The sequence below is a fragment of the Euprymna scolopes genome, chromosome 13 (genome assembly GCF_053919585.1).
Source record: "Euprymna scolopes isolate OS-2025 chromosome 13, ASM5391958v1, whole genome shotgun sequence".
Classification (NCBI taxonomy): domain Eukaryota; kingdom Metazoa; phylum Mollusca; class Cephalopoda; order Sepiida; family Sepiolidae; genus Euprymna; species Euprymna scolopes.
In genome coordinates this window covers 83198202-83221647 of record NC_136494.1, presented here as the reverse complement: position 1 = coordinate 83221647, position 23446 = coordinate 83198202, and the positions used below count along the sequence as shown (strand labels likewise).

At 33.4% G+C, this 23446-nt stretch overlaps 2 protein-coding genes across 2 annotated transcripts in view; both read left to right on the top strand.

Moving 5' to 3' along the window:
- LOC145292291 (ADAM 17-like protease) overlaps positions 1 to 19322 on the top strand; it is an 872700-nt gene extending 853378 nt beyond the window's left edge. The window contains exon 12 of the mRNA XM_080138617.1: positions 19315 to 19322. Within this exon, the coding sequence (XP_079994743.1) occupies positions 19315 to 19322 (8 nt within the window). The remainder of the gene's footprint in view (positions 1 to 19314) is intronic.
- A 30-nt stretch (positions 19323 to 19352) lies between these two features.
- The window catches only part of LOC145292290 (ADAM 17-like protease), a 371483-nt gene continuing 367389 nt past the window's right edge, over positions 19353 to 23446 (top strand). Inside the window, exon 1 of the mRNA XM_080138616.1 lies at positions 19353 to 19470. Within this exon, the coding sequence (XP_079994742.1) occupies positions 19429 to 19470 (42 nt within the window). The 5' untranslated portion in view covers positions 19353 to 19428. The remainder of the gene's footprint in view (positions 19471 to 23446) is intronic.

Genomic DNA, 23446 nt, shown 5'->3' with positions numbered 1-23446 from the left:
AGTCATAATTTAGCTAGATCGTACCCCAACAGAATAGTCGATTTGCCGTATATACTGGCAAGCCCTTTTTTGAGCCAAAGAGTGTCACTAGGGGCTTGTGATCTGTTTCCAATATAAAGTGTCTCCCGTAAAGGTAATGGTGGAATTTCGTCACCGCGAAGATAATGCTTAACCCCTCTTTTTCTATTTGAGAGTAAGCCTTTTCTGCCGGAAGTAGTGTCCTTGAGGCGTGAGTTATAGGTTTCTTCGATCCATCTAGTAGGATATGCTGTATACATGCTCCTATACCATATGAGCTCGCATCGCTCACAACATTTCTAAATTTCGGGTCGTAATAGGTTAAAAATAGATCGGACGTCAGCGTCTTTTTAATTTTCTCAAATGCATCTTGACGTTCTTTTGTCCATATCCATGGTGTTTCTTTCTTTAATAACTCGTTAAGCGGAACTCTTAGGTCGTGCATTCCTTTGATAAATACTTGGTAGTAGTTTGGGAGACCTAAGAAGCTCTGTAGAGTCATCACCTTATGTGATGCCAGCATGTTTTTAATTGCGGTCGATCTTTCCGGGTCTGGGCGTCGACCATCTTTATTTATTATTTGCCCTAAATATTTGATTTCGTCTAAACAAAATTCGCATTTGTTTTCTTTCACCTTGAATCCGTATTCGTTTATTCTTGTAAATACTTCTTTTAGATGCTCTTGGTGTTCCCTTATGGATGCGCTCCTGATGATTATGTCATCCAGGTATGCACAAGCACAATCTATTCTGTTCAGCATTGTATCCATTGCTTGTTGGAAAATCGCCGATGCGACTTTGATCCCGAAGGGTGGACAGTTGTATTTGAACAACCCTTTGTGCGTGTTAATGCATAATATCTTTGAGCATTCTTCTTCTATCGAAATTTGTAAAAACGCGTCGGACAAATCTATTTTTGAAAAATTTTTGCCACCATTTAGTCTAGCAAATATCCCCTCAGCTCTTGGTACAGGGGAGTGGTGGTCTTTTAATTTATCATTTAGGCCCGTAGAAAAGTCTGCACAGACTCGAATTTGTTCCGACTTTTGTTTTTTACGTACATCGTAGGCGCAGCCCAGACGCTAGTTTCGATTTTCGATAAGATGCTTGTTTTTTCGAGTCTATCTAGCTCACTATTTATTTTGTCTAAACCGGCGAACGGTACGTTACGTTTATTCTTAAACACCGGTGTTGCATCCTTTTTTAGCTCGAATGAAGCCTGAAATTTATTGCATTTTCCCAGTCCAGTAGTAAATATTTCTGGTAATTTCTTTTTAGATAGTTTTAAATATTTTCTGATGTTGCGGTGCAACTGGTTATTTTTCTACAAAAAGCGTTCATTGGTTTATCCCAAAGATTGTATTTTTCAATCCAGTCAATTCCCATTAAGTTTCTGCTTTCTTTAATTACGAAGATTTTCAATTTCTCAATCATGCCATTTAAATTAATTGGCAGGATGACCTCTCCTTCAGATTTTATTTCGTCTCCTGTCACTGTTCATGCACCTTTATTTGACTTTTGAAGAGTCAGTTTACCCAGCTTTTTCCAAGTGTTGGCGTTTATTAACAACAAATCCGATCCAGAGTCAAGCTGAAATTTCACTTGTTTGTCGAAAATATTTACTGATACATATTTTCGTAAATTATTTTCCCTTTGTCGTTTGTTCTCATTTGGTGTACTCTATTTTTTGTCCAACTTTATCGCAATTGTAGCACCTAATATTTTTGTAAGGACAATCCTTTTCCAAATGTTTTTCATCACATCTTCTGCAATTATTATCTGATACTGTATTTTTATAATTCCTTTGATTATTATCGTAATTTCGTTTTCTGTAGTTATTACATTGACTATTATCGCAATTTCGTTTTCTGTAGTTATTATAATTTGAGTATTTATAATTTGGGTATTTTTTTTAATTTTGACTAGTCTCAAAATTTCTTTGTCCTGAGTTTCTGAAAGGGTTTTTAATCTTCCTAATGTACGCTACTCCTGCTTCTTCTATATCACTGGAATCTTTTTTTAGTGATATTGCCCTTTGGAAATCTTCTGCTAATTTCTGCAATGTCAGGCTTTGTTCTGTCTCTAATTTTGAGAGAACGCGTCTTCAGATCTCTAAATTTTTTATGGATACTAGACCCTGTGCAAAGATTAAGCAATTGAAATCGTCCGCCGTGAGTTCCGATAATTTGAAGTTGTCGCAATTTTTGTTTACTACTGACGCGTATGTCAGGTAGTCCTGTTCATCAGTTTTCTTAAGATTCATACATAACCATCTCTTGTGGAAAAGAGATATGTTCGGTCCGAATAAGTCCTTAAGAAGCTTTACGGTCTCAGCGAAATCTAACTGATTCGTTCTCCTTGGCAATATGAAATCAACAAATTTGCAATGTTCACTAGTACCAAGCTTTCGAAGTAATAAACTTACTTTCTTTCCATTTGGCCAGTTTTCGCAATCTGTTTCGTAAATATCTTCATACCCCTGTAAGTATGCATCAAAAGTTTTATCCTTTTCCGGTACGTATGTGAACACATCTATGCTGTTAACAATTGTTGTGTTGGAGAAGGTTGTATTATTATCTTGTATGGAATTAGCTGTTAATCTTTCTAATAGTTCTTTCTGTTCAAGTTGCATCTGTGCCTGTTTTGCAAGTACTTTCATGGAATATGCTCTTCTGAACTCGTAACATGTGTTTCCCATCGACGTGCATACCCCCGACTAACCTGACAAGCAGCAAAATCCCAGCCCTTCACTCAAGAGATCCTTAGATACCAGAAATCCTTTTACTTTAAATGGTTTCTTCTCTCAGACTGCTAGACTTTGGAATTCCCTCCCTGTTTCATGTACTAACTTGCAGAAGTTTAAATGCAATGTACTCACTGTTCAACATCCCAATCTCCTGTTAGACACGATCCAAAATAACAACCCCTTCTCTTAGAATGGCAATATGCCTTGTTTGCGGTGAATCATAGTAAAAAAAGAATGTAAATTTACTACCGATAAATATTGTTAATTTGATTAGAAAATCAGACATTATCATTCAAGGTTAATTTAAGATAACGTCAATAGATTGAATCTGATTTCAAGTCATGCACTTACATTTTTTGTGTGAAACTTTTTCAAAATATCCGTTTTAATAAGATTAAATTCAATAAATTCCAATTCACCAGACTGTCTACAGACAGAATTAATTGATAAAGCTTTGTAAAATATCATATTTATGAAATGTTTCTATTAATAATTTTAAAATTAGATACTAGAGATTCCTGCAACAAAATCACAGACATTTTTAATTTTAGATGCATCTAAGCATATGTATTAGAGACTGTGTCTATTAGTTAGTGAGTCTGTTATGCTTATCTGGTGTCACCAGATCAGACTGTCTGAAGATATTGGCTTCCTACTCTAAAATGCACCAAAGAGTGATGTTACTGTTTTTTTCTTTCTCTTTGAAAAACTCAATCATGTTCTGCAAAGTAAAAAACCAAAACACTTTTCCTCTACAAAATAACTAAACAAAACTCCACGAATAAATAAGAACTTGAAGCATAAACAGTTTTTCCAAAATTACTGAAGTCGGTATTGAATAATGCAAACATGGTTGATTTGCTGTCAAACAAAACCACAACAAACAACTGGAAAAGATACCTGACCAGCCACCAACACCAGGCTACTCTAGTTCCAACCTCGATAGTCTAGTGAACTGGACCTCTCTATGATGTGGACAGCCTGGATGCAGTGGAGCCTCAGCTCAGCTGTGTCAATAACCGACGGAATTGCACAACCTACAAACTAAACCAAACAATTCTGCTTAAATTTAAAATAGCATTTTCAATGGCTTGTCACTCTTTAGTTTAAATTAGGATCTTCTTCTGTCTGTCATACTTCATTTTTTGAATAGCATTTTTCGTTGATACGTCATGTGTCATCATCATCATTTTTGGTTTAACATCTATTTTACATGCTGGCATGAATTGGACGGCTTTAAGTAATTGGACTTCCAAAGAATTCTATCTATTCAGACCTTTATTTATCCCTCTTTCTCCCGAGCTCCATTTTTTATCATTTCCTCCTATGTTTTCCTTGGTCTTCCCTTGTAAACTGAACCCGCTACCTCAACTCTGCTTCATCTACAACTACTCTCATCCATTCATTCAACGTTGCCATACAATTCAAGCTTACCTTTCTGCACACATCTACTTTCACTGTTCAGATTTGATTTTACTTTAAAGTCATCATAACTAAGCCTGCTTTTAATATTCATATTACACATCCATCGTATCATTTACATATTATTTCTATCCATGCAACGTATGTCATCAACCCTCGCCCACAAGATTTCACTTCTATACATCATGTTGCATACACATGCCTAATAGACCTTTTTCTTTGGTCAAGAGTTCTGGTTTGTAAATTTTCCTAGAACTTACTCCATCTATTACTAATTCTTGCAATCATGCGAGCAGCTGCTCTATTCTATGCTCCAATGATATCAAGAACGTAACAAATCTTGTTGGCACTACTTTGCCATATAGATATATTTTTTTACAGTTTGAGTTCTCATCTTCATTGTTTTATATTTCGTGCACAGAAATTCATTATCTTCTCTTAACCCTCTGCACTTCTTGTGTACCTAATGCATACAGGTACCAATATACATGAATTCAACTCGATTCGCCCCGGTCTTTAACAACTAAGTCATCGATTGTTTGAGAGGTAAGAACTAAATTATCAGAGTATAACATCTCTACTAAGAAATTCATATGGACAATACTTCTAACATACAAATGAAAAATGAAAATGAAAAGCAACGGAATCAGCACAGATCTCTGATGTATTCCTACTTCAACATTACAGCTGTCACTAAATGTGCGATTAATTCTAACACAACTTTGAGCATTTCCATACATTGCTTGAACAACATATGTACAATAGTCGTTACATGTTAATACTCGGAACCCACACATTGTATGCAGACAGTCGCAAAGAAACTGACAATGAAAGAATTAGACTCCCTTTTTTCAGTTGAAATAACAGACATTTATTTACAGGTACTTCCAGCATAACACCTTGTCTTTTGTTCAAAAGTTTTATCATACTCCAGTGTGCTTACCAAGACTTTACCGTGTCAAACACATGGTACTTTGCATTTTTCTGACCATATTAAGGACGCATCATTTCCTGTCGTTCTTGGCCTATGTGTGTAACACGTCTATCTCTGTGTTTCTCGCTGTGACGTCATCTCGCACATGGTTCTGTCATTTGCATACAGCCGCTACTGCCATATGCTCCCCCGGGCTTTTACACATACACTTAGCACTTAATTTGCACTTAGCTTATACAAAGCTCACCAGATAAGCTCTCCTTAGCATTCTATTAAAGGTGTTTTCAAGATTCACAAAGGCAAAATACGGGTTCGTTTTTTACCAAGGCACTTCTCATACATTTGTCTCAGAATATATAAAGTACTAGATAGATTTTTCCATGGTATAAAATTCAATCTAATTTCATCTATGTTTATCTGACTTCTTAATTTACTACTCAGTTTTTCTCTCGATCATTTTCAGAACCTAATCATACTATAATTTTTCATATGATTTTCGTTGTCACGCTCAAGATGTGAAATAGCATTTTCGTTGTCACGCTCAAGTGTGAAATAGCATTTTTTAATCTGACATATTTTAGCTTTTAATAAGCATCTTTTTGTTTGGCATGCCTAATTTTGAAATAGCATTTTCATTGGTCTGACATGCTTAAGTTTAAAAGAACAATTTAGTTGCTGTCTCGAACTTTAATTTTTAATAGCATCTTCTTTTTGTGTCTGTCATGTTTAGTTTAGAAATAGCATTTACGTTGATCTGTCATGCGTTAGTTTGAAACAACATTTTCTAAAATAAAATTTTTGAATAGAATTTTATTTTTATTCCGTCGCACTGAATTTTGAAATCGCACTTCCGATGATTTGTCATGCCAAGTTTGAAATAACATTGCCGTTGCTAAACACATATATGAAGTATTGATCAATTCTTTGTTTAATTGACACATTCATGATGATAAATCGAATATATATTTCACTTCTGCAATTCTACTAAATAGGTTCTATTACCGTCTTTGACACTTCATAGAGCATATCAGCCTTACATAACAAATTATCTTTCACACAAGCTTCAGGGTTTCAAAGTATGAAACCAACGTTTTTATTTGTATTCGCTCTATATGCGCGAGCACTGTTAATACACGCCTCTATAAGACTACTGTCTAGTGGGGACATAGATGAACTTCCATTAGCTAAATCTTGGTCACGACAAGATCATTTCTTCCCCTATTCTCGGTATTTGCTACCATCTCCCCATCACAGAAAGAAGTGACATAAGATTGAAGCTGGAAAAAAATAAATCAAGCGCCTCTTAAAGATAAACATTCTGGCGCATTAAAAATTGCTTGAGTATCCCTGCAGGCATTCCCTGGTCCAGGCGTCTTAGACAGTAAGCAATAAACGTAACGTCAAAGACGGCAGCCAAGATAAGGCCTGGGAGGATGGACCTTATAAGACTACATAGAACAAATGAATCAGCCTGTGAGGTAAAAGGCCACCGAAATGACCTAGTTTATGATGGATTAATTGTTGAGATCGGAACCCCGATTGGCATGCAACTAAGATCGATGCCAAATGATTGGCGCGACTCTCTTTCTTATATACACCTTTCTTTTTAGTGCTGATGGATTTTTTACAGTAATAACTTCATGGTAAAAAAACAACGCCTGATTATTCACATTCATAGTTTCGATATCATAAAAAAGGGGGTTCGTGTAGCCAGTTAGAGAGAGAAAGAAAAAAGAAAAGGGAAGAAATACAAATTAATTAAAAGTAAGTGAACATACACGTACACATAAACAGACATGCATCTCATATTGGTATAGATTTACATCCTAAAAAGTTTTAAAATTATCTTTCGAAATACATGTATAATGTAATTCATGTTAAAAGTTTAGCAAGATTTCAAATGTTTCTCTGCTAAATTAACCAATCGCATTCCGGTTCACTCATGACACCACAACAAAGATATCTATTTTTCTTTTTAATGCAGCATACACTTTGAGATATGACCATTTGCTTTATTCTATATTTTTAATGTTTTAAAATTTAACCTTTTCGAAATATCCTTACATTCACTAATAAACGCATTAATGTTGTGCTTTTTTTTTATTTTCGCTAAGAGCTGAGCAAACTTTAAAAGGATTTGTACAAAACCTTTGTGTTCAATTACGCCATCTTTATTTTTGAAAGGAAGCTGAAGTAACATCTGAAGCTTTCAAAGATGCGGGTTTTTGTGTCTTCAATTGCGTTTCTTACCTGAACAATTTCATTTCTAATGATTCAAGGAATTTCAGCAAATAGAAGATATTTGACAAAAACGTAAACATTTCTGAGGTTTTGTGAAGTTTCTGAAATGAAAGCATGATGATCGTCATTAAATTCCTTTTATGGCAAATATAGTTAAGAGTTTCGTTGCATATCTTATTCTTTCAAACGTTCTATCTAATATAGATAACTGGGTTTACCAGATCAGGTCGCCCAAAGCAGCTCGCAATACAGAATGAAGCTAAAAAATTAGTATTTTAAATGTAAAAAAATATAAATGTCTTGAAAGCTTTTCTGCTTTAAAACATTTATTTTGATTCGCAATTTTAAAGTGTTATCTCTTTGTAGAGGTTGTCACTGAGTTTCGCCTCTGGGTATTTAAAGAGGTATTTCGTTTTAAAGAGGGCTCTAAAGTAATTTAAGTGATCTAAAAACCTATAATTGTATTTTTTAATAAAAATAAGTATCTTAAATTAGAATTCATTTATGAATACTGAAAATATTATTAAATTGGATAATTCTCTAATTTTTTATTCTATATCTGAATGAAAGAAATGTATTTTTTACTTTAAAAGCAAATTATTTTAACTTACATTGCCTATCACAATTTATGAATTTTCGAATTAAATCTAAGTGGAAAAATACACAAATTGCAAGGGTAGTGTACTACACATACACACACACACACACACACACACATATATATATATATATATTGGCAAACACAAGGTTGTCTTGGCATTTTAAAAGCGGACATAATAATTGGCGTTATAATTCTATATGTACCAGATTAATACTACAAAATGGTAGGATAAATTTCAGATGAATATTTATTTGTGAACGTTAGGTTAGCCGCACATTCTAAGCCTTTGAAAGCCGATAGGTTGAAATCTCATGTAGATATATTTTCATATAAACTTGCTTGTGTAAATTCAAAGAAATATTTTCTGGATTTTTATTTTCATAACAAAAGTATCATCACCCACTTGAAAATTTTATTATATATATATATATATATATATATATATATATATATATATATATATATAATCGAAGCTCGCGGTTTGTTTACAAACAAACGTTTGAGTACTTTACGAGTGGCGGACGGATGTTTATTTAAATAGACATTCGGACAGATTAGTTGCGGGCACCGCTTCCGTGGTCAAGGGGTAGAACTGCCGACTGTCATCACGATGGTTCTAGGTTCGATACTCGGCTGGGGATAGGTGCTAGTCTAGCGGCACTGATGAGTTGTGATACAACGAAACAGGACTGTATGTCGATGACTAAAATATATTTTATATATATATATATATATATATATATATATATATATATTCGCTCTGACTTGGATATTAGAAGCCTAATTTTTTCTATTTAAAACTTAATATAATCAGTCATAGACATGCAAGCGACTACATAAATCAACTAATTTGCATATTCTGTGAAAAACGAGGGTAATTAAATACTAATTCATTTTTTATTATTTCTTTATAGATGATTACTTTTCTCTTACTATTACGCTGAATTCTATAATGTATAGTTTCTACATTCTGCATAATTGCGTCGAATTTATGATGGAAACATTTTAGCATACTGAAATAATTTTATATATATAATATAACTCACACGATCATCCTGTAAAACTTTTAAAATCATATCCAAATCGCATTACATTTCTGTATGTAAGTAGATTTTTAGTACAATAAACTAATAGGATAAATTTTAGAGGAAACGCCAATTTTTATCAACAATGAAAAGGGGCAAAGGGGAAAAATAAAGAAAATTGCTACAAATTGCCATTAAAACCTTATCGGCTGACCCTCTTAGAGGAAACCTTAGAATGCTAAATAAATAAATGAAGAAAAATTGGATAAATCAGTTAAAAGAAAGAAATGGGAAAATGTCTCAACTTTATGGACTAGTTGAAGTTCTCCAACTAAAGAATCTTCTGTCTACAAAGACTAGATCGAGAATTATAAATAACTAACGCTTCAAGAATATAAGATATTATAGTTCGGCCTAATACTAAGTAAAACAAAAAGACATTAATCATAATATTGTTTTGAACAAATGTTTGTACTAACCAAGTAATTCATGCACCGAAAAATTCCCGTATGATCTCCAAACATTGTGAGGATGAATATTACGTAGTGCGTGTTGGGCTATACTTATTTCTAACCTTCGTGATGGCTTACAAATGAAGTCAGCTCCACACTGACATAAGAATTTATAAACAACAGTATTCATTTGAATTACAGGCAGAACAAAGCTTCTTTCTTAGAACTGCACGCCTGTGGAACTCTGTTCCGTCTGCCTGCTTCCCTCCGGACTACAACTTGGATGTCTTTAAGTCTAATGTTAACAAATTCCTTATGAACCGCCCCCCCTAATTAAACACTTCATAAAATCTCCTCACTAACGTGATGTACTTGCAATAACCCTTATCCCTGAGTGGCTTCCGGGCCTTGATAAGTGGTGATCACTGTGTAAAAAAAAAAAAAAAAAAAAAAGAACATCTTTACAGAAAGAAGAGCAAAAAGTTTGAGTTGTTTAGATTCTACTCAGCACGATGGCTTGAAAACAGTGTTGAATAGTAGAAACCGTCTTCACAATCTCATGGCCGTCGGTACTTAACCATAGAAACTTCAAATAGGTAGGAAATTGCGGCAAAATAATATATTATCAATATTAAATGTTGTAACTTTACATGCAACGGTGTTTTTGTTTTTTTTTGTTTTTTTTACACAGTGGTCACCACTTATCAAGCCCCGGAAGCCACTCAGTGATAAGGGTTATTGCAAGTACATTACGTTAGTGTGGAGATTTGATGAAGTGTTTACTTAAGTGGGCGGTTCATTAGGAATTTGTTAACATTGGACTTGACAACATCCAAGTTGTTGTCAGGTGGGAAGCAGGCAGACGGAACAGAGTTCCACAGGCGTGCAGTTCTAAGAAAGAAGCTTTGTTCATGGAATCTACGTTTTGATTTAGGCACAGATAAAGAGTGTGGGGGGGAATTTTTCGCAGTGGATTCAGCTAGACTGGTGTTTTTCGTGAAAGATTGGCGAGGGGAGACTAGAGATTAGAGTTCAGACGAGCACCTGCCATGGAAATAACGATAAAACAAGGATAGGCTCGCAACGTCTCTTCTGTGGGAGAGAGGTTGCAGGGTAGAGAAAAGGGCACCCCCCACTAAGCCACAAAGTCTATTTTGTACTATTATAATTTTTATCGGATGTCAGTTAGCCAGAATAATGTTGGTAATTTCATCAAATCCCCACATCGAATTTGAAACAAACAATTACTGCTCGATGAAATACTTCCAATAAGATTCATTTTGCTTGCTTTTCTAAAAAGAGATGTTTCAAACGTTGAACTAGCTTTAGATAGTAAAACATAAAAGAATGATTGAAAAACACTATCTCTCTTCTCCATAATAAATTGCAATGATAGATGCTAGTCGCAGAGAAGGAAACAAGCAAAAGTATAATCAACATAATACGTGCAAAAAGTCGACGTTGTCGTTTCGGAAAACAACTGGTTTTCCGAAAGTCCAACTAAAATATTAGCTAACGATCGCCGGAGCAGACTACCCATGGATATACTTGTACAATCAATTTGTCGAGACATTATATTGTTAAAGCTGAAGGAAGTTGATTTATTAACAAGCTCCATCAGTTCAACAAAAGTTTGTTCCGGAAATTGTAGAGATTTTATGGTGCCACAATAAAGATAGTCCGCACATATAACAATGGTTGCATCCAATGGCACATTAGTGAAGAGACTATTAACGACAAAGGAAGCAGAGAACTTCGTATCCTTTGAGAGACAGATTTGTGTATATAAGACACAAATTGAAAGGAACCGGACTATTGCTTTTATTAACATTACGAATCTGCTTAATATGTTGACATTAAGGGGGACGGAAGAATTTAGGAATTTAACGGGAACATTTATTCTATTTGGCATAGTCTGGGATAAAAACAGCTAAAATCACAGTATTACTTTTGATTATTGATATACATTAACTGTCTTTGGACTATTATATGTGTCAGCATTACTTATCTTGTTAGCATAGTGATACGAAGGAAGGGGTAAGAAGTAGTCATTTACCGGCACCATTTTTGTATTTCGTGTTTTCCAGGATAAAAAATTTAAAGATTACTGTATTACATTGGGTAACACACATACAGACAATTTTTATTTTCTTCATGTAAATATAGTCATATCTTGCTACGGTGTGCAGACCATTTCGACCATTATTAATCTCATCAGGTAGGAAAATTTTGAAAATTTAGAAAAAGTTGAAAAACTTTTTTAATATTAGAAGAGGAAAAATTTTGTCATGTCTAACGTGTAGCACGATTTAAAGATCTTATGATATAAAGTCGAAAGCATAACTTTTACAGATGTTTTCCATTAAGAAAAGGAGAGGGGGGGGGCTTACAAAAATTTGTTGGTGGGAATGATGTATAGAGATTAAAGGGAATGAGAGAGAGAGAGAGAGAGAGAGAGAGAGAGAGAGAGGAACGTTTTAGGAGGGGGGTCGTGTAGCCAGTTAGAGAGAGAAGAAAATAGAAAAGTTAAGGGATACAAATGAATATAAATGAGAATGGGTATAGGAAAGTCGGGAAATAATATTTCAGACAATTTGAATAAGGTAGATGGTGGAGGTGGGATGCATTTATTAATTAGGAGCAGTTCACTGAATTTGGGTCAGGATCGATCTCTCTGTCTCCACTCAGGGGGACTCTTTAATTTTTTTTTTAAGTTTAGAATCTTACGAACACTTTTTAAAGATCAAATCTACTTTTTAGGGGCCGAATTAAACTCCATTTTTGTTGTTATATACATTTTAGTTATATTCTAATAAAATTTAACTTTTATTTATTGACTTTTTTCAATTTGTATTTCAATGAATCCGTACATTTATCTAAGAAATTTACTAGATACTATTTATTTTAACTTTTAGTTTGTGTATACATATACACACGCACACATATATATATATATTGTGCTTTAATTTTTTTATAAATAGGAGATCACAATCTAGACACTTTTCCAAAATTTCCAAAAATTATACTTAAAATCACTTGTGATCCTTTTAATTAAGTAGCCTTGTCTAAATCAAATACTATACTGTTTTTGAGAACTTGATTTATCTTTATAAATATTTGCAATTTTTGTTCGAGCAATTCTATATATTCATTTGAAAGATTTATTCATTATATTATTAATATATTGGGTTTAGTACAATTGTTATATAGTTATTATTATTATTAGTATTAGACGATACCACTTGTGCGCGTATGTTACGTGAGTTCTTATTAGTAATGATATGAGTCTTAGTGAGAGTTCTTGTCTTATTACATATGATGTTGTATCTTAGAGAGAGAGAGAGAGAGAGAGAGATGTGTATGTAATGACATTTTATACACAGACATATAATAACAATACAATTTACCTTTTTGTAGAAATCACAAACACAAAGATGAGCTTTATCACAAACACATATGATGAATTTTATTTCCTTACGACCGGTCGTGATTTCCTCATTAAGAATTCAAAGTTCACATTTTAGTTTCTGAAGTGACGTCTCGCTTCAGACGTCCGCCTGTCTCTGAGTTTTCTCACTGACCGTCTCCCCTGACTGTCTCCCCTGACTGTCTCTCTGACTGTCTCTGCGACCAACTAACTCTCCTTCCTATATTGAGAAATCCATGCATCCCGGCCACGTGAGCAAAATTCACGTGTTTCAACATGCGCGACATTGATTTCCCTATAACCTATTTTTCTAGTGTTGTTTCCACAAAGGAATTCAACCTACATATCTAATTTATTTAACCCATATTTTATTATCCACATTCTTTTAACAATTGAATACTTTATTTATAATTTATTTCATCTGAATTAACAATTTACTACACATTCCATTTAAACCTATTGTTCTTTAAAACTTATGTCCAGGGTTCGATTTCTGCTTTCTCTTATTTTCATTTTCTAATCTCTCTATTTTTATACTTACATGAACAGGGGACAGCCCTTATTATGTAACATCCCTCCCTTCCATATTTCACAAAAAAAAAATGTATGCATTTTTAACTTTAGTACATTTTTTTTTACATCTACACAACCACACGGCTAGAAAGATCAGGCTAAAAAACACACAAAAAAAATCTCTTTCAGTCAGCCCTTCACGGCCGACTTCACAATTATTATTTTTTTTTTTTATAAGATCAGAACCTTTCTGATCTTTGTGGCATTTACTTTTTGGGTGTAGGGTATTTACCTATGATTCACATCAGCTATTTTCCAGCCACCCATATGCCGCAGACTAGAGGTTTTCACCTTTCTCGAAATGGACGACTTCCTTCGTCTCAAAAGTGTTCTGATCTCTCTTTCCGCATGGTTAGTCTTATCAAGTATGGCTTTGTTTTTTTTTTTATTCTATAACTATCTCATACGGGACATACCAAAGCTCATATACTTAAATCTTTGTGGTTGGCTTCCGAAGTTTAAGATATACCTTTTTTTTTCTCATACGGATTCACTCGGATTTCCTTGCTTGGATTCTTGAAACTTCGACGAGGATTTAGAAATATCACCCCTAACTAACTTACACCTTTCCTGCGCCCAACAACTTAATTGGGCCTAAATTCTATCTAATTGCCCGATTTCTTTTTTGTGATTTTTCTTTTCTCTCACCAGGGCTTCCAAGATCCAGCAGATATATCCCACATTCATGCTTCTCGAAAAAAAATACAAGGTTATATCTTTCTTACGTAATCTACGGCATATTTTTGCCTGTCTCTTACTTCATTAAGCTATATGTGATTGCCTCGGGACTACCTCTCATCGGTTTACTGGTCCCCTTAAGAATTTTCGTATTCTTTCCAACGCCTGTTTATTAACTAAGCCAAGACTTACTTACTACTTGCTTGGAGTCGGTACGTGCAACCAGCTTATTTTAAGCACTTAATTAACCAGGTTCCCAAATTTTTCGTATAGGGGCACTTCTTGTGCTTATCAATTCTTACCAAGTCACTTTTCTTGGAGAAAAATTTTTAGGATCTCTAAAAAAAAACCAAAAAAAAAAAACAAATGCTAAAACAAAACATCTTTCTTACCACATCTAAAACTCTCCAAATACCCGTTTACGTAATTTTAATTCTTGTCCCCCTTCTAAAATTCTAACTTAATCTGTAAGCCAACCATACGCCTTGACTTATTTTCTACTAGATCATTTTAATCTAATGTATATTTACGGATAACTTTGAATTCTTGCTGTGAAAATCATAACATTACATACATAAGACAATTTACAATATTTGTTCAACATCATAAAAACATTTTCAAAAAAAAATACCTTAATACATTTAAACATTTTGCAACAGTTATAACTTTTTTTAACAACAAAAAATAATCTGTAACAAACAACAATTCAACAGTCTGTCCAAAACAATTGTCCCTTTTTTTTCAAAAACAAAATAAATGAACACACAAAAGCCGAAAAGTTCACTATGAACACAAAATGCATTTCCAAACAATTTACACCTGTTTCAGAGAGTACATGCGACCTTTGAAAAATTCCTGTTTTGATTGACAGATTAAATTCAACAATTCGTCCAAACGATTTCATATTGACACAGATTTTCTAATGACACTTCTACAAATTTCAAAACAATAATAATGGGTGACACAATCTCTGCCTTTGCGTGTATGTGTGTGTGTGTGTGTGTTTTTTTTTTTTTACAGACCAATTCATTTATCAATGAATTACTCATGGTGACTTGTTTACTATTTTTCCATTACTACGAATTTCTTTTTACGGCATATCGGCCTTTTCTTCTTTTTCTTTTTTTAATATTTCTTGTATCTTTTGTTCTCTGTGTGCGTGTGTTCGATCTTTTTTTCTTTTTTTTTTCGCATTTCTGTGATCGTGTAAATTTTTTTTTCCGTGGTATTATTTATTTATTTATTTTTTTTAATTATGTTGGACCCTTTTAAAACGTTGTTTCTTTTTCTTTTTCGAATTCTGTGATCGTGTAATTTTTACTTTTTCCGTGGTATTATTTATTTATTTTTTTAAAATTATGTTGGACCCTTTTAAAACGTTGTGTTTCTTTTTTTCCTTTTTTTGTTTCGTGGTATCGACCCCAGGTTCGGTTTCTGCATCGCTGATGCAACTGGTTCACGAACACCAAATTGAAAGTTGTTATATAGTTATTATTATTAGTATTAGACGATACCACTTGTGCGCGTATGTTACGTGAGTTCTTATTAGTAATGATATGAGTCTTAGTGAGAGTTCTTGTCTTATTACATATGATGTTGTATCTTAGAGAGAGAGAGAGATGTGTATGTAATGACATTTTATACACAGACATATGATAACAATACAATTTACCTTTTTTTTAGAAATCACAAACACAAAGATGAGCTTTATCACAAACACATATGATGAATTTTATTTCCTTACGACCGGTCGTGATTTCCTCATTAAGAATTCAAAGTTCACATTTTAGTTTCTGAAGAGACGTCTCGCTTCAGACGTCCGCCTGTCTCTGAGTTTTCTCACTGACCGTCTCCCCTGACTGTCTCTCTGACTATCTCTGCGACCAACTAACTCTCCTTCCTATATTGAGAAATCCATGCATCCCGGCCACGTGAGCAAAATTCACGTGTTTCAACATGCGCGACATTGATTTCCCTATAACCTATTTTTCTAGTGTTGTTTCCACAAAGGAATTCAACCTACATATCTAATTTATTTAACCCATATTTTATTATCCCCATTCTTTTAACAATTGAATAGTTTATTTATTATTTATTTCATCTGAATTAACAATTTACTGGACATTCCATTTAAACCTATTGTTCTTTAAAACTTATGTCCAGGGTTCGATTTCTGCTTTCTCTTATTTTCATTTTCTAATCTCTCTATTTTTATACTTACATGAACAGGGGACATCCCTTATCATGTAACACAATTAGTTGTTGGGAATATTCAGGTAGTTAAGTATTATCCCAATATATGCTAAGGGAGAAGATTAGTTAACTTGGAATCCTTATATTGAGTACTACCCCACCTCCTCGACAAAAAAGGAGTATTCAATGTTATATAATGGTACCACAAGAACATGCTAGAAGATACATAGGAGTTTAGGCAAATATTTTATTGAGGTTAGTTCAGTAATTAGGTTGGTTTGGGGTAAGTAGGTAAATTGCATTATGAGCTTATTTAGTTATCAGAAGTAGATGAAATCGATTGAGAAATTCAAATAAATTGGTGCATTAGGTGTATGTTATATATATATATATATATATATACATATATATATATATACATATATATATATATATATACATATATATATATATATACATATACATATATATATATATATATATACATATATATATACATATATATATATACATATATATATATATACATATATATATATGCATATATATATATACATATATATATATATATACATATATATATATATACATATATATATACATATATATATATATACATATATATATATACATATATATATATATACATATATATATATACATATATATATATATATACATATATATATATATACATATATATATATACATATATATATATATACATATACATATATATATATATATATATATATATATATATATATATATATATAGCCAGTAGAGTTTAGTTTCCTAGAAGTACATCCAATGAAACAACACGTGTCTACCAAAAAAGTGCTCAATGAGTGAACAGAGCATGTATTAATATATATATATATACATATATATATATATATATATATGTGTGTGTGTGTGTGTGTGAGTTTTTCATTGTTCGAGTTAAATTATCGATTTTTTTTTGTTATTTATAGTATGATATTAAGGTTGCTAAGATCGCAGTTTATGGAAGTTTCTTGTTTTTATTGAGTAACTTATCCCTGTCTTGAATCCTTGTGATAAATATTTTCTCAGTAAGACATAAATAATATGGAAGGCTAAGGGAAGGACATGTTTGAACTTTTTTCAAGATATTCCATTGAATGGTTGGTGTTATATTTTTTTACTAATGATGCAAAGAAATAAGAAAGTTGTTACGGCTACGAATGTTTCCTTATCAATCTTATATTATTACATAAGGGGAAGAAACAGAAACTTCTGTTTCATTCTAGCGTTGTCTCTGAGCAAATAAATTGGCCTAATCAACATAATTTCTCTTCATACTTTTATTTTAACCTTACTTTTCGCAGTGCTGTAGAGGCCTTTTTATTAACATTAGACTATTACATTTGATAAGTGATGCAGAACATAATTTTATGTTCTGCTTGGAGTTGGCTGGGATAAATAAATGTAAATTACAGAATTACATTTTAATCTTTCAGATTATTTTCATTTTCAACATAATCTCCGTTTAATATTCTGAAAGCGGGTGAGAAAATGAAATTATGCGGATCCAAAATTTCATCGTGTTTTATTCTACTGGGCGTTTACCATGAGCAATAAATATAAGATTACACTATTAGATTTAAAAGGAATAGGTTCAGTAAATGAATAACATTATTTGTATGTGGTCAACACATTTTAAAAAAAGACAAATCGGTTAGGAAGGAGGGGAATGTGCATGGAGAATATTGGAAATGGGGGAGATTGAAAAAGAGAAAGATAAAGAGACGGAGAGAAAGAGAAAGAGAGAGAGAGGGTTAATATAAAGAGGTTACTCACGCTATTTAACATCTACTTTATGAACCCAAGCAATGCCATGCAATCCTGCTACTATTAATATAAAGTCATAACATTTTTTTACCAAATAAATTTTTATCTATGCAGAAGGTTGTTTCCAATCATATTCTGCTTTTTTTTGTTTTGTTTGAATTTAACTATGTATTTCTTTTTTTCAAATACTTTCTTCTGAAAGTATTTTGTGAAATGTTGAACCGGGAAAGAAAACAAAAGATTGTGCTGCTTCATTCGCTTCAATTAATACTCGTTGCTTTTTAGACATTTCATCACAATTAGAGATACGTTCTCATTTTCATTAATATATTTTTGTATTCAGAACGTGATTTTAATTTAATTTAAACTTGTAATAATTCTACCGTTCAGCTAAAAGAAAATTGATTTTAAACAATATACAATCTCTATCTAAAAATATTATTATATATCTAAGATGTTCTAATCTTAATGTTTTTTCATTTTTATATCTATGTAAACTTAAATAAACATAAACTAAAAATCACTAAATTCTACATTTTAAATTTTGTTTTAAACTAGCTGACCCGACCTGGCCTTTTCCGGCATCATTTTGTAAAAATAATGAAAATTCCAAAATCCGTTGTAATAGAGAAAAAAAAATGAATGGAAGAAAACTGCATTTAAGCCATTCTAAGTGAAACAATGTAAAGAAAAAAATTATGAAACGTTATATTCAATTAAAAAAAAAACAGTGAAACAATGAATTAAATTATGAAACGTTATATTCAATTAAAAAAAAAACAGTGAAACAATGAATTAAATTATGAAACGTTATATTCAATTAAAAAAAAAACAGTGAAACAATGAATTAAATTATGAAACGTTATATTCAATTAAAAAAAATATTGAAACAATGAATGCAAATAAAATGCGGGTCATGATGTCTTGATACAACACAATTAGACAATCTGAGCCTGTTTGTTTTTAACCTGCATATATATCCGAAATATATACTTGGACTTACAATTTACTTAATTTCTTCAATACTAATTTTTAAGTTTATCTGTAGACACTGCACTATACTAGATACCATTCTTGTTAATCTTATTCGTTCTGAGTCTTTTAAGAGTACAAACAAATTACCTGTACAACAACGTAACGGATAAATAGTGATCATGATATTTGCATTTTTTGTCAATTTTATTTGTTTGTAGTCTCTTAAGAGTACAATTAAAACTTTTATTGCAGGCCACAATTGGGGCAGTGAGCATGATCCATCGTCAGGTGATTGTTCACCTTCATCACTGTTTTCAAAGGGCAAATACATCATGTACCCGTACTCTGTTAATGGCTATGAGCCAAACAACAAGGTAAGTCATGTTTCTATAATTATTAATATTCCAATTGAGTCATTTCCACTAGTATTAACTTGTTGCTTTGTTTCATAATGAAAGCCCTCGTTCAGGTAAACAAAATACCTGATAGAGCTCGTGGAATGGTTTAGTGTTGAGGAATTAAAAAGTTGATCTCGGAAAATAAGAGGAAAGTTAAGAATCTAATGTCACTTCCGGTAAAAGGTATTATGGCCGCTGTTCCTGCCAGTTATCTGAGTGAGCCGTTACCCCTCCCCCCCCAAAAAAAATTGTACTCGTTCCAAAAAATCACAGTGAGTCGAGCGAACAATCTGATAGTTTATCATAAACGGCCTCTAAAATCCCTTCCTTTTCAATATTAGTTCTCCCCAGTGAACACCTTTTTAATATGTCCCTCTCTCTTAAATTTCTCTAATCGTATTGTTACTACCTTATGCTAATAAATGTCTACGTATATGTTTTGTATATTTATCAAAGATGACACACGGAGTTATTGTGACGGAGTGTATAATGTGTTATATAATGTGTATAGAATATGTATATAATGTATTATATACACTTCAAATGGTCTGAGAATGCATCCGAGTTATTTATTGATAATTAACAAAGAACTAGGAAGTTCACGCCCTCTAAAAGAATTTCTACTAGGACTTGTCCAGCCAAATAGAATCGAATCAAAAGTATGATCAATTAGGTTTTTAGGTTTCATCCTTAAACAGCTTTCTCTTGTATAGAAGTAACTATTAGCATGCAAGGATGTAATTCGTTTAGAAGTGAAACCGAACAAACATCTAGATAAGGCTATTAAAATTGCCATTGACGGTCTCTATATCTATCTCCAGTGGAATATTTTACCTGAAGTAAATAAGATATGTATTTTGGGTATGTTGGTTTTAGATTAAAACTCATTTATTGGTCAGAAATGAGCGATATTAAAAGAATCAACGGGTCAGAGGTTAATACATTCCTCTGATTAAAAAAAAAACACATTTATGCAACATGTGAATTCATCAAAGACGACAACATGCGGGGTGTATAATGAATTATACACACCTCAGATTATATGACGTTTAACAGTTGCACATATCATTATTGTCGTAGCTGATCAATTATCTCTTGGTTGGGGTTTAAAACAGTTATGTTCAAAATACTTGAAATCATGAACTGGACTTTCTCACACCAAATTTATAAAATATGATAAAGTAGTAGAGGAAAATATCTGAACGAAACAAATCCAAATTTTTGTTAATTCAAGTTGATAGAACAAACACTAAGATGATTTTAAAACTGAAAAAAAAATTCTTTTATTTGGGTCCTTATGTACACCAGCATGGTGGGAACAAAAAAAAAGACAATCTGAGTTTGTTTTAACTATTCATGTGTAAGTTATCATTTTATACGTTCGCTTGATTCGCTTCCAATACATTTTCTTTTACTTACAAAACATTTTTTCTCTAATTTGTTTGGTGACATCACTCATCAGATGATTCATACTTTCCTAGCTTTGTTTTTTCGTTCATAGGTTTTGTACCGTTTAACATTTTGTCATCGTCACTCTTTTCCCCAGCTGCTCTTAAAAGCTCCTCCTCCTCCTCCTCCTCCTCCTCCTCATCATCATCATCATTATCATCATCATCATCATCATCATCATGACGACGGGATCCTTGCCCTGACGTATGTGACTTTCTCTCCAGAGTTTCCTGTCTTCCACCGGCTGCCTCAGATCTTCAGGTTCACAGTTGGCGTCGTGTGCTATTTGCTGGATGTATGTGGATCTAGGTCGTCCTTTGCTTTCGTGTCCGTGTCGTGAAGTCCATAGCAATACATCACCCCCCAATTCATGCTTGCTTCTCATACAGTGACCAGCAAATTGTAGGCATCTTTCCCTGATGATATTAGATATGGCAGATAGGTTGCCATAAAGTTGTTGCTTCGTGGGATGATTTTGCTAAGATATATTTAATACTGTTCATAGTATACGGGTGTATGTGCCATATAGTTTTCTTTCCAATCTTTTGGTGAGTGTCCAGGTTGTAGCACCGTAAGCAAGGACAGACTCTATCACTGCCCTGAAGAACTGCCTTTTCAGTTTGTTAGTTATCCCGAGAGTCAATACTGAATGCAGCCCATTCAATGCGGCCCATGCTTTTGAGATGCGAATTCTGATATCTCTCTCTGCAGAAACTATGTTGCTGGCCAGATACGTAAACTCAACATTTAAACGAAGAAAAAAATTATTCTAAACTAGCTGATGTACACAACTTTTAATATACAACACTGGACCCACCTCGCTTTCCATCCCTCTGTATGTTTATATATGTGACACTAGTGTTCGTAAGTTCTTTTGGCAGCCCTATTCTAGTAAGTGCAGATGTAGATGACTATTTTTGTTTTCATCAACAAAATCTTGGTTTTCTCTTTCACAATTGCTTTTGCTAAAATTTATTTTTATCAAACATAAATATAAATTTTTTCCATCATTATAAATTCTTAAGGCGGGCTATGATATAAAATTTGGCCTTAAGTTGTATAACGTTGTCCATGTTTACATAGGCGTTAACATTTACAGGGTGGAATGATAAAACTGTCGCCCTAAAGAAAACAGCACCCCAGCTTTATTTAAAAACTTTTATTTAAAAATCAATTCAGGTAACTTGATTATGTATTAGAGCTGGCATCTATTCAACCTCAATCACTACCTTGATATGGATCCGGGACTGGGAGCATGCCTTTTCCACAAGTAATGGTGGGAGCTTGGCAAATACTGTGCAGAGGGCGGCGAACAGGCTGGCTTTGGTGTTGTGGGAGGTCATGTTGGTGATGTAACCGACGCATGAACAAACAAAGTAATCAAGTGGCTTCAGGTTGGGGGATAAGGAGGGCAGTGAGATAAGTACAAAGTCATAACACCCTTCTGAAACCAAGACTAAGTCTATTTGGACTTGTGGGCCAGTGCCAAATCCTGCTGCCACACCCAGGGTCTGCCAGCGACCAAATAACTGCACCAGGGGATCACCACACTCTTCAGCACATCCAGGTATACTTTGGTGTACTTTCATGTGAGGTGGCATGAGGTGACCGGAAATTTTGTTTTTTTCATCACCGTGGGCACTCCCCTATTATTCATGGCAATCTAGCGATGCATTTTGAGGGTGCTGGCAATGGTCCTGGTGGATCAGTAGAGAGCATGAATTGCACATCGGAGCATCTCCAATCTCGCTTGTTGAACAATGTACCACTTTCAGACGTGATAGAAGGCTTCTATCGCTCTTAGGATTTGTATACAACTGGCCAACTAGTAGATGGTATGCAACCCCCCCTCCCCCCAAAAAAATAAAAGAAAACCGGAAATGGAATAATGTCGTCTTTTCTGTGGCAACAATTTTATCGTTTCACCCTGTAAATATCCGAGACCCAACATGTTGTGGCAGAGTATGTCGCAAGGAACAAGTGATAAATTGACTCCTTTTTTTTTTTTTTTTTTTTTTTGTAAAAACGGTATTTATTTCCGAGTATTTTTCCCGAATAAAAAAAGATCGTAGGCTTTCTCCCTGACCCCTCGAACGTTCTCCTGTCTTAGCGCACGTTCTTTTTTATAGTCTCTTTCGTTTTCCTTACAGTGACGTCATTTCGCATTTCGTACACATTTGTTTACGCGCCTCTGCGGTCGGACATATCTGGTAACAATGTCATTAAGGCTATGTAAAAAACTTTCATTCATATTAGTCTAAATACAATGAATAAAGAAAGACTTATTTTTCTTACAAAGAAATTGGATATTTAACAATAATTTAGAGTCTATAAAACATTGGAGACTGGGAGAGGGTCCATTCTTGCTCCTTCACTTCACCACCTCCACACAATCACTAATGCGCATAACACAAATTTAACATAAAGGTCATTCAATATGAAATCGAATTTGTGTTAAAAAAACATAGAACCGCTTATTGATTATTTGCAGGTGGTTTGTATA